Below are 12,529 nucleotides of genomic sequence, written 5' to 3' on the forward strand. Positions count from 1 at the left end.
AGGCATGGAGAGGAGAGGAGGGTCGTATTTCAAGTGGGCTGGTCAGATTTCAGAGAGCACGTCATTTATTTTTGAGAATAGCAGGAGGAAGGGAGGTAGAGGGAACAGAGTGGTGGATTTTAACGTGTTGTGCCCTTCTTCTGAACAGGGTTTCCAGAGTGGGCCAATTTCCCACCTAATTGGTCTGGTTAATGACCATACGCTGATTTCTAAAAACAATTTATGGCCATAGAAATAAATAGAATTTAGATCATATTTGGCAGGATTTATTGTCTAAGGTTTGGGGCATTTCTTGGGCTGGGAATTATCAGTCACATAGGAAACCTTCGTGCAACTGGTAGGATTGAAGGAAGAGGAGTGTGGATGAAAAAAAACCTATGTGCTGAGGCTTTCAATACATGAATGATCGTTTTCAATGGTATTGATATAGGTGTCTAAAGTAAAGGTAGAGGTAAAACAAACAAAAAAAACCTGCTAGAGATTCCTTCTAATACAGGTGACTTCACAGAGTAACTAGATACTGTCCACCACTGAGCCTATGGTCAGCCTATTCTTGGATCAAATGTGTGGCAGGTTTTTTTTCAGGAGCAAAACAGTCTATGTACCTCTTTAGAATAGAATACTTCTACTTTTCACATCTCTGTATTTATTCCAGTGAGTAAAACTTGATCAGACACAGATGTGGGCCTACAAAACATGAAATTCTTTGGAAGCATACTGTGTGTTTATGTTTATGTTTGGGGCTGTTCACACATCAAAGTGCATGTCAAGCAGGGCACCTTAATGGTAATAACAAAGGGTTAAATCTACAACGCGCAGAACAACAGCAAGATGAAATTCATTTCTGTTGTATTTTTTAAACTGGAGTTGTTAAAGTCCTAGCCTCTGGTCCCCCATTCCTTTTTTGCGAAAAGTGACAGTCAGTCTTTCCCAGAGATTATAGGCCAATATTATTTCAACAGTCATGTCCTTCCTCATTTACTGCTACGTTCTCTATTTTGTCCTCTCTTGTATGCCGACTCGGTTGGAAATTATGTATTTTGTGGGGAAATTGGATCAATGTGGTTTTCCAAGACCTGCAACATTTTTTTCTTTATTCTCAAGAAAATACAGCTTCAATAGAGTTGCAAAGTGAAGGGGTTTTCCATTGTTCAAAAGAAAATACGGTTTAGCTAGAACAGCAAAAAAAAAAGCAGTCCGTGGTGAAAAACACTAGTTAGGCACTTTTGGTTTACACTGGCCTTTCACACGTACAACCCATTTTCATATCATGCTACTGATGATACTATATTGTGACTGCACATTCTACTTGCAGTAACTCAAAACGCACACACACACACTGACTCAAAGGCACGTGCACACACACACACACACACATTGCACATTGCGGGCACACACACACACTGAACTAACTCAAAGCACGCACGCACGCAGACAGACACACAGACACACAGACACACAGACACACACACTCCATGCCTGTTACTTGAATGACTGTACTGGAAAACTAGCTACCAACTAGTTGTAAATACTGCACATTACAAACTGCTTACTTTATATTTATTATCATTCAAAATGCTACTATCACCATACCAGAATCGTCACAACTGGAATGCAAAACACTACCTCTTTTAATATATGTTTTATGTATGTCTGCTGTTGCCCAGTCTTGCACTTTATGTCTGTATAGATAGATAGATAGATCATTTATTTGTCCTTTCGGAAAATTGTTCTGTGCCATTTTCAGTGCATCTGATACAATTACAAACACATTACAATAAACAAGAACACAATAGATGAACACAACCCCCCCCCCCCCCCCCTATAGGACAAAAAGACAGGTTGACAAAAAACACAACATAAACACAGTAAAGTGCAGTATTCAGTACCAAAGTGCAATGTGCTATTCAGTCTAAGTTACAGTTGTCTTATTTAGCATGGATATACTAGTAGGTATAAATGATTGGCGGGCTCTGTTTGTCTTAAATGAAGGCATCCTAAACCTCCTACCTGAGGGCAACAACTCGTATGCTTGCTGTAAGGGATGTGAGAGATCCTCACATATGGTATTTGCCTTCTTTACCAACCTTGCGTCAACAGTCATGGCCATGCTATTTAGTGGCTGGCAAGCAATCTTGCTGGCCATGTTGATCATCTTATGCAGCTTATTTTTATTAACAACAGACAGGGAGAAGTACCAGGCCACAGAACAGAAACATAAAATGCTCTCAACAAAAGAATGATAAAAAACCTGCATCATATGTGAAAGCCCATTGGGAAACTCCAACTCCCATTGTCATTGTGACCCAGCACTCCACAGCACACAAGTGAACACTGCACACTGCACACAACGAAATTGCATTTATGCCTCACCCGTGCAAGGGGGCAGCCCTCAGTGGCGCCCCATGGGGAGCAGTGCGGTGGGACGGTACCATGCTCAGGGTACCTCAGTCATGGAGGAGGATGGGGGAGAGCACTGGTTGATTACTCCCCCCACCAACCTGGCGGGTCGGGAGTCGAACCGGCAACCTCTGGGATGCAAGTCTGACGCCCTAACCGCTCACCCATGACTGCCCATCCCTATCCACTTTAAATTGTCTTAGCTTTCGCATGAAGTACAGTCTCTGCATTCCCTTTTTGTAAATAGTATCTGTGTTACAGCTCCAAGTTAATTTGTCATCTATTACAGTTCCCAAATATTTATAGTTTTAGGCCTATTAGGTACTCTAGGTGTAATGTATACTATCTATGTGTCTAATTGTTTATGTCCACACCTAAGAGTCTATGTCTGTCTGCATGGGAAAGTAAGAAACATAATTTCAATTCTTTGTATGAGCAGCGCATGTAAAGAAATTGACAATAAAACCAGCTTGACTAGACTAAATGGACCAATTGGGCACACCAGCTACTGTGGACCAGTTCCTAAGGAAAAAAACAAAGAAACCAACAAAAAAACGACAACATTGATCCATGGGGACTGCTGGCCCTGTATGCCAGATGACCCAGTCTGGCCTTGAACAGGAGGCATACAGCCCAGCCCAGTGTAACGGAGGCTAACTAGCACAGAGTTGGCGTGGAACGTTGGTAAACCTCCCTCCGATAGCCTCATACAGTCTCGTGCCGTTGGGCCGAGAGACTAGTCTCTTGGCCCAGCGGTATCGTACTGTCTCCCATTGCCGAACCGTTGTAGTTGACGAGGTCGCACGTTCGATCCCCGAGGGGGGTGAACAGGTGCAAGATGACCTCCGTCACAGTGGTGCCGTGACCCGGATGGGAGTGAGGTTTAAGGGGGAGAGTGTAACGGAGGCTAACTAGCACAGTGTTGGCGTGGAACGTTGGTAAACCTCCCTCCGATAGCTTCATACAGTCTCGTGCCGTTGGGCCGAGAGACTAGTCTCTTGGCCCAGCGGTATCGTACTGTGTCTCCCATTGCCGAACCGTTGTAGTTGACGAGGTCGCACGTTCGATCCCCGAGGGGGGTGAACAGGTGCGAGATGACCTCCGTCACACCAGCAGTATTCGCACCCTTGAATTTTAAATGCATAATGGGAAAGTCAAACATGATAGAAGTTCAAGAGAGTCCTTGTTTGATTCGATGGGGTTTCTCCCTCCACTCTTTTCTTCAGGAGGCAAAAAACATACTCTTTACAGCTTTTGTCAAATGGTTTGGCACATTTCATCAGAATCATAATTCTTCTTGTTCAATTGATTTGATTTGATTTGATTTATTTATTTAAACTCGAAAAATCATTGAGGGTCTGGCCCTCATTTACAATGATGTCGAGTAAAAACAAACATATAAAAAATAAAAATAAACATATATAAAACATATATAAAGCAACATATACACAACATATATCATATAAAAAGGTATTAAAACAAACTATGAATTAAAACAAGTACATGAATGTGATAAAAAAAAAAAAAAAAACCTCTGAGCTTTTCTTTAAAATGGTCTTGAGACACAAAGGTCTCAAGACCCACTCCTTGTTGCATAGTGTTCCATGCTGAAGGTCCACAGAAACTAAAAGCAGTTTTGCCCAGCTCAGTGCGGGCGTATAGTACCTCCAGTAAAAACAATTGCTGTTACGGGCTTGGTATGGATTTGCACACCTAACTAAAAGAGAGGATATATAGAGTGGGAGCTTACCAGTAAGGGCCTTATAAATTAAAATGTATAATTACAATTACATATCATTGTGTCACTTGTGCAGGTCAAAAAGTCATGTTCTGCTTGCGTTTAGCATATTGCAAATGCTTTTGTCTATCCATGCAATTGATTGTGTTCAATTCTCAGTTTTTTGTATATTAGTTGCTATTGTGAGGTTACTCAAAATGCTTTGTCATTGAATATATTAAGCTGTCTCGCACCTCAAAACATTTAGACCCAAGGTCATTGAATAAATCTTGACAAGCAAATTATTTACTAAGCTGTCATAATGTGTTAAACACTAACACTATTTTACAATAGTCAGTACACTTTACACAATGACAGTGTATTGATTCAAATTTATTTTGCTTACAGTTTTTCCACATAGGCCTAGGCCTGCAAGACAACTCAATCAGAGATTACACTTTTTCTATTTTGCAATGAGGATAAAAAAGTCATACTCCAAATCAGGTGTCACCAACGTGGTGCCCGCGGGCGCCAGGTAGCCCTCCAAGAGCTTCTGAGGTGCCCACCAAGGATGTTAATAAATTGGGATGACTACAAGATTTTAGTCACAGTGAATGCTTTTCTTGATTTAAATAAGATTATTTATTCTTTATAACCTATTAGTAAATCATCATTCTTCAATAATAGTGTGATTTGAGAATGATGCCAACATAAGTGGAGGATTTTGAACAAAAGTAGCCCTCGGATAGCCCTTAGAAGCCCTCGGGTAGCCCTCGGGTAGCCCTCAGACCCAGAAAGGTTGGGGACCCCTGCTCCAAATGTATATCTAATCCAATCTTATCCGGTCAATAGTCGAATTTACAACATTTGCCAAAATGCGCCACAGCAACGGAGAAAAAACGTAAAACAACAGAATTGGCTTGTTGTTCCAAAACTTTTTGGAGGGGACTGTATTGCCACATAATATGGGCCAATTGTGTTTTCTGCTGTATTCCAACAGTTCAGCTCCATCATAAGGGCAACCAAAATGGGCAGTCATGGGTAAGTGGTTAGAGAGTCAGACCCAAAGGTTGCCCAAAGGTAACCAGTTCTCTCCCCCATCCTCCTCCATGACTGAGGTACCCTGAACATGGTACTGTCCCGCCACACTGCTCCCTTTCAGGTGCCATTGGAGGCTGCCTTGCACGGGTGAGGCCTAAATGCAATTTTGTTGAGTTCAGTGCGCAGCGGAGTGCTGTGTCACAGTGACAATGGGAGTTGGGAGTTTCCCAGTTGGGCTTTCACTTCACTTTTCAAAATGGTTGGCTTGTGGTCAAGACCTATCACATTGCATGTACTGGAAAAAATAACAAAACATGATGATGAATACACATTTGAGCTGTTGAAATCATGTCCGGGACAAGATAGAACACTGCTTTTTATATAAAATCATCTCCTCTATAATTAATCCTCCTTTGTGTTGTCCTTTTCTTCAAGATTTTCTGCCTTTGTCTCTGTCCTGCAACTCGTTTCAGACATGTCCATTTCTCATGTTCATAAATATCCCCCCAAAATAATTAGGCTACATGTACAGGTATTTGCTCAGTTCTGGTGGCTATGTTTCCTTTGTGCTATTCTCCATCCAATATAAGAATCAGATGTTTTGAAACTGGTATTTTGTTGTTATTCCCAATTTATCTAGTGTCCCCAACTTCAATGGAGTAGTAGAGGCTTGTACATTATGTTTGTTTTGGATATGGCCATTCCAGTAACTGCCTGAAAGGTGATGCAATAGTCTCCATAAAACCCTCATGCTCCAATTTCATTATCACAGTTAGCTGCAGCTCTCTCTCACACACACACACAAAAACATGCAGTTCCGTAGAAAGAACAAAAAAGAAGAAACTAATTCTACCAGCAGGGCCTGTGACACACAAACACATATTTTAGTGTGTGTGTGTGTATATTTTGTGTGTGCCCTTTGCGTGCATTCTTGTCTGGCAGAGCATCTCCAACAAGATCATCTAGGGCCTATTTTTCATTTTGGGGATGTCAGTGGTTGCCGGGTACAACAATTCACAATCAGTTTTAAATGCCGACACACTCACAATGGGATCATCTGGACATATACCGGTAGTTCACAACTACTACCTGTGGATTCTTTACAGAGACATCCCTATCCTCATATGCTCCCCTGATCTCCATTGCGCCACATCATAACATTTGAGAATGGATGGCTAGCTAGGGAAGATTACAGAAATGGACATCAGCGCCAGCTGCCCTGGCCTATATTGAATAAGGCTTTCTTTAATGTGATGTGATCACAGTAACAGTGGGCCAATTTAAGAGTCAGTTTTACTTATCTTTTAGGAGGTATTCTGGCTTTTTGACCATACTATTTCAATTAGGTTTCAAAAAGCCTTTGCAAATGGTTGTCTCTTAGGCCTTTTTCCACTAGGAAGGAATAGTGGAATTACAAAAATGAAGCAGACATTGGATGACACATCATCTCTTGTCAAATATGCAAAAAGTTGATCTACTGCCCTCTGGTGGTTCTTCCATGTACTGCTAACCTCACACTGAAATGTCCCTGATATGAAGTTTCCTTGCTTGGAGGCCGCATATAGTCACAAGCCAGGCATCCTGATTCTCACACGGGAAGCAGGACCAAATAAACACTGATGTTCACAAAAAGGCAGGTGAAGTGCCCTAGACTATATGGTATCTGTACAGCAAGGTGTTTTGCGATGTTGGTAAAGTTCATTACAGGATCTATTTGTTAGCATTAAAAAAAAAACAGTTTGTTCAGTTTCCAAAAATGAACTAGTCATAGTTATGAACCATGTTGGCAAAGCCTTTAAAAAACCAGACAGCCACTAATGCTCATCAAAACAGTGAAAAGGTCTTTGGAAGTCTTGTATTATTGGGGATCTTTGCATTGTATTGAGTTTTCACTTGCCAAGCGGCACCCTATTAAATTAATGTGCATGTACACAATTCGTTCACAGGCACCAGAAAAAACTAGTTCATCAGGCAGTTAAAACAGCGTTCAGTTCAAATCAAATGCACCCAAACTATGAACTAGTTCCTGTACAGCGCTGGTGTACTTGAACTAGTTTTAGATTTTCATTCAAGGTTGCATCAAATCTGCCTGCCATAACAGTCAAGCCAATTCAGCAAAAGGGAAGATCCACTATAGCAGTGAAGCATGCAATATATTTAGCATCTTCAGAGGTGCATCTCTTCACCAGGCTAGGCAGTAACTCAGGGCGCCCCAACCCTCTACACAGTGCATGCACTGTTAATTCAACAATTACAGAGTGCTTTGGGACCAAACACAATGAAGATGTAAAATCCACTGTAAGTGTTGAATTAACACTGCATGACCTGACAAGTGACATTTTTTAGATATGCACCTGGCTCCTTTAGAGATAAGATTCTGTGCACATACAGTGCATGAATCATCCACAAGCAGCGCACTTGCATGGAAAAAGGCATCCAAAACATGTAAAGAGAACTTTTTTCCCTTGATTTTTATTGTATGAAAATGTACAGGGCAAGTTTAACGGTAAGACTTCTGGTAGCGGGCGCGGGCTCCAGGTCCACCGAACTTCTTGGACTCGCAGCGACGGGGATCGGCGACCAGCAGGGTCCTGTCGTACTGGATCAGGATGTCCTTGATCTCCTTCTTGGAGGCTTCGTCCACATCTACAGGAAGTCAGCAAAAAACACACACAGGAAGTCAGAAAAAAACACATTTCTGATTTAAACAGAGTACATCAGTGATTCTGGTGGGCCCTGAAGGTATTCCAAGTAGGCCTTGAAATCATTTTCTAAAAATCATAATTACACATCAGATTTTGCTGTTGAGTATTTAGGCCTATTTTTAGTTTTATTGGTTATTGGGTCAGGAGGTGAGACCCCGGACATTTGAGAACATTTCAAGTGAGTCCTAGGTTCGACAACACTGGGAACCCCTGGAGTGCATCATTTAGTACACCCACTATCAAATCTCACTTAATAAAAGCTACCAATAGTTAACCAGCATTCACCAGTTCTGGTACCCGTTTCCCCCCCCACAGAAGTCTGATTACATAGAGCAGTCAATGAACATACCAAGCTGTTCACTCATGGGAACAGCAGTGCGTGTGTGTGTGGTCCAATCCTTGGATGTAGACATGGACAGAACTGGTTCAGTGTGTTCCTCCCCTCATGGGGTACAGCTATGGGCAGAGCTGGTTCTATCATGAAGGGGAGAGATACTGTAGCACTAGTGCGTAACCCAAGCAGTCACACAGACAGACGAGCTTAAACCTAGTGCACCTAACACTGGTACCTTGACCAATGTATGAAAAAAGTTAACTGATAAGCAGAATCTACTTTCCTTATTCACACACTATGGAGACTTTATCAATGTTTGAATGAATTGATACAAAAACAGGGGCTTACATTTCTGGTAGTATGCCACAAGAGACTTTGAGATGGCCTGACGGATAGCTGTAAAGGAAGGGAACAAAGGCTTATTACAAAGGTCTTAAATAGCACAGTAATACTCCATCGAACATGACATTTTAGTCTTTTTGTTGTGCATCGTTAAGCAATGTCATTTTTATCTCCTTGCACTGTACATAAGCATCACTGTCCCCAAACCTTAACCCATACACTACAATCTATTGTTCTGTGTCTTAAGTCTAATGCAGCAGGGTTTGTAATATTGGTAATGTCGTAAATGTGACATGACAAAGAGAAAAAGAAAGGATGGAGCTTATTGCATTATTTGTCACCAATTGTACACCCAGGGACATTATGGTGATATTCACAAACATGAAAATAGCAAAGTAGTCAGTGCCTACAGGGAAGGTGCTCATTGTGGTTCTCTATGCATTTGTTACATTTCTTCATAATCAATACAGCCATAAGTGTCCATGTGCATTTTTGAGTGGCGATTGTGATAAAATACATTTCAGGGAAAGCCCCTTATACACAGATTTTGGTTTACCAGACACCGGTAATGGGAAGACACTAGAATCCAAAAAAGTAAAATGGCAAGACTCCAAGTTGCTGATTACATTTCATTTTTTTTTTAAATAAAATAATGTTTCACAAACTATGATATCGTTAAGAAAACACAATATGCCCTGATATTTACAGACACCAAGATATCCATCTCAATCTCCACATGAAACTTACCGTACACCTGAGCGACATGTCCACCACCCTTCACGCGCACCCTGATGTCCACTCCAGCAAAGCGCTCCTTGCCCAGCAACAGAATGGGCTCCAGCAGCTAAAAAACAATTTAAAAAAAAGTATCATCAGTTCAATTCCATTATAGTACACCTTGGAGTAGCACACACCATCAAAAACAACATACTCAGAGAGAACCTCATCAGAGCATACATGTGGCAAAAATCAGAGTGCACCAGCAAAAGTAAGTGCAAATGAGACAGGATAGTTTTAAATGATTTGTAGTAGCCCTTGATTGTTATTCACACACGTTCATTTATCTAACCCTTCAAAAACAATAAGTCGAGCCTCCACATTTCCCCCCCAGCAAAGTGCCATGTAGAGTTTAGGGCTGTAATGAATGATACAAACCGAATTGTGAGTTGAGTGTATCAATTTTTGACCTATGGTTCGATACACCCCCAATTGCATATTTGCAACCATTATGAAATTAAATGTTAAAGTTTATAGGTAGAATAAGTTACATGAGGCTACTTATTTTAAAAAAGTTTAAATACAACAATGATGGCGATTTTAAGCTTGGAAGCACCATTACTTCATATAATGTGATCGTTTTCTGGACTGATGGGCAACAATACTTAAAAAGGGCGTATCACGATACTGTATCGTAGTACAAGGAGTATCATGACTGTATCGTGATTTCTCAGTTCAATACAACAACGTTACAGCCTTAGTAGAGTTCAACATATTGAAAGCAAAATCTCACTAATTCTCACATCATCCAAACAATGCATGTCAATCAGCTGGCATATGGCCACATACCAGACAGGCCCCTTCACAGTATACCAAAAGTGCCATACATGGGCTTTGAGAAAAAATATCAGCAAACCCACATAAATCACTCATACAGCTTCAGTGCTTTCAAAGCACACGCACAAGTCGCAACTAAATCTTCAAACCTCGAGCATCCCAAGAACCAACTGTTTTCCAAAACCAAAATACGTTGAGTTAAAACCGGCACCGCCACGGTCTGGTTTAATTCTCAGAAATGTTCAGATTTGCAGCCATACAACCAAATGTTTTTCGAGAGAAACAACTGGTCACCCCATTCCGTTGTTACACCGTTCAATGGTAGTAAACACCAATGTGGAAGACGCAACTTACCTTGTACTGAAGGGTGGCTGGCTCAATCATCTCAAGGGGTCTGCCGTTCACCTTGATGAGCCCATTTCCTCTTTTGCAATGGGCAACAGCGGTAGCCGTTTTCTGTTAATGAGAAGAATCAACATTAGACGTTCATAATTTGATATTAGTCATTAGCAGGCAAAGAATTTGCTGTTGGCATATCCATGCTATGATGGAAGACGCCATGTTGACGGGCAATACAAACTTCATTATGGACATTTACATTGCATAGCCATCCACAAAAGGGGGACACGTTTCGCCAATATCCGTTGTTAAAGTTATTCCCATTTTTTTAACTTGTTGTTCATTTCATGACTCGTAACATTATATGGCCGACCAGATAGCTACTAGTTAGCATTGTATCTTCCGACTGGATAAGCCTTGTACCGATACTGCGCTACTGCGACGCGGGGTCTTCACTAGGCCACGCGGATGTCGCACGCGTCCTGGTTTGTCGTTCATATAATGTGTACATAGGCCATTTACACATTTTGTCATCCTTGTGTCCTCCGTTATACACACTTTTAATATGCAATAGCGCTGTTACAAGATAAACCCAGTGTCAGATTGTAAGCAGAGTGGTCCAACTTCTGACAAGCTAGGTTGGTAGCACGGTAGCAGACTAGCATGAAACCACACGTGGATAATAATATCATTTTGTACTCACTTTACGTCCAAAGACCTGGACAGATTGTAGAGGACCTTTTGCTGGCATGTTCTGGAAGAAATATATTACAAGTAAGTGCTTCAATTTTACGTATAGGATACCAATTTTATGATTTTTGAAAGAGCCCGGACAGACACATACCGTCTTCAGCTGAGGTGCCGTACGGAGAGGCCGAAACGGGTTGCAAACGCCGAAAATCAGGGGCAGGGCCACGACACATAATACGATTTCCGGCAGCTTTACGGCTGTAGGCGTGGCTTTGTTACATTGTAAGAAATCAATGGAACAGAGATGGACTAGACTAGACCCTCTGCTGTTTCCAAAGGCCCTTCCTAGAAAATATGTGCTGTTAAGGACTCTGATTCAGTATGTCTAATATGTCTGTCTGTTTACATTTTATACATGTCTGTGGTTGGCTTCAATTAGCCCACAAGGCCTACTTAATCTGTAAACCATAAAATGCTCATATCATCAGAAAAGGCAAAAAGGACCTACCTAAGTCAGGGGCATGTCACTTGAGATAAATCTACAAGACCATTTCTTGTGTCAAAAAAGAGGCACTAGCCTACTGGCCACATGTCTGTTGTAGGCCTACATTCTGACAGAATGGGATTGAGAATAGGAGTGCGTTGCAATATGTGACCTTGCCTCCTCCACTTGCCTCCTCCACTTGCTTCTCTCCTCGTACCAGGAAGTAATATGTCATGATGACATCACTGACAACAGCATTATATTTCAATATCTTGCAAAAGCTCAATTGTAGAGTCTTTTTCTCATTTGCAATTGGGATGGTGAATGAAAAACAGTCCCTCAAAAGTTGTTGTGGCTAGGCTGACAGCTGGGAAACTTTATCGTTTTCTCCACGGAGGAGGGGCCAGGAGGCGGGACGAGGAGACAAGCGCAAGTGGAGGAGGCAAGGTCGCATATTGCAATGCACCCTAGGTGCGATCGAGATTCTGCAACCGCTACATGCGCATGTCAACAGCAATGCATTCTGGCTTAAAGGACCAGTTCAGTCAATTTCAACAAGCAGTTGTAATGCTCACACTACCCTCGACTTGTCAGTATCTGAGGTTTTTTTTTCTTCTTTAGCCTTTTCCGAGATCTTGGTCATTGTAATGGGGGCAGCGCTTTGTTTACATTTCAAAAAACATTTTTATTTATTTCCAAAAACATCCGAAAGGTTATAGGCCTACCACATCAGCAGACAACTAGCAAACAGCGGTACCTTTTGGGAAAATATTTGGAGTCGGCCTATGTTCTTTAAAAAAAAAAATTTAAACACGCTGCCCCAATTAGAGTAGCTCATATCTCGGAAAGGGCTTAGCTGAAAAATGTGGCATCACCAGGTACTGACAAGTCAAGGGTAGCGTGAGCAATACAACAGCATATTG

The 12,529-nt window shown here is 41.5% G+C and overlaps 1 protein-coding gene across 1 annotated transcript; it reads right to left on the minus strand.

Moving 5' to 3' along the window:
* Window positions 1–7,610: 7,610 nt before the first annotated feature.
* rps16 (ribosomal protein S16) lies at window positions 7,611–11,381 on the minus strand. Its single transcript, XM_063217142.1, has 6 exons — window positions 11,277–11,381; window positions 11,136–11,186; window positions 10,448–10,549; window positions 9,287–9,383; window positions 8,546–8,593; window positions 7,611–7,804 (listed from the first exon to the last, which is right to left on the minus strand). Exons 2-6 carry the CDS (start codon window positions 11,181–11,183, stop codon window positions 7,659–7,661), a joined length of 441 nt encoding a protein of 146 aa, XP_063073212.1. The 5' UTR covers window positions 11,184–11,186; window positions 11,277–11,381; the 3' UTR covers window positions 7,611–7,658.
* Between the last annotated feature and the right edge of the window lie 1,148 nt (window positions 11,382–12,529).

This window comes from Engraulis encrasicolus, chromosome 15 (genome assembly GCF_034702125.1).
Source record: "Engraulis encrasicolus isolate BLACKSEA-1 chromosome 15, IST_EnEncr_1.0, whole genome shotgun sequence".
NCBI classification, from domain to species: Eukaryota; Metazoa; Chordata; class Actinopteri; order Clupeiformes; family Engraulidae; genus Engraulis; species Engraulis encrasicolus.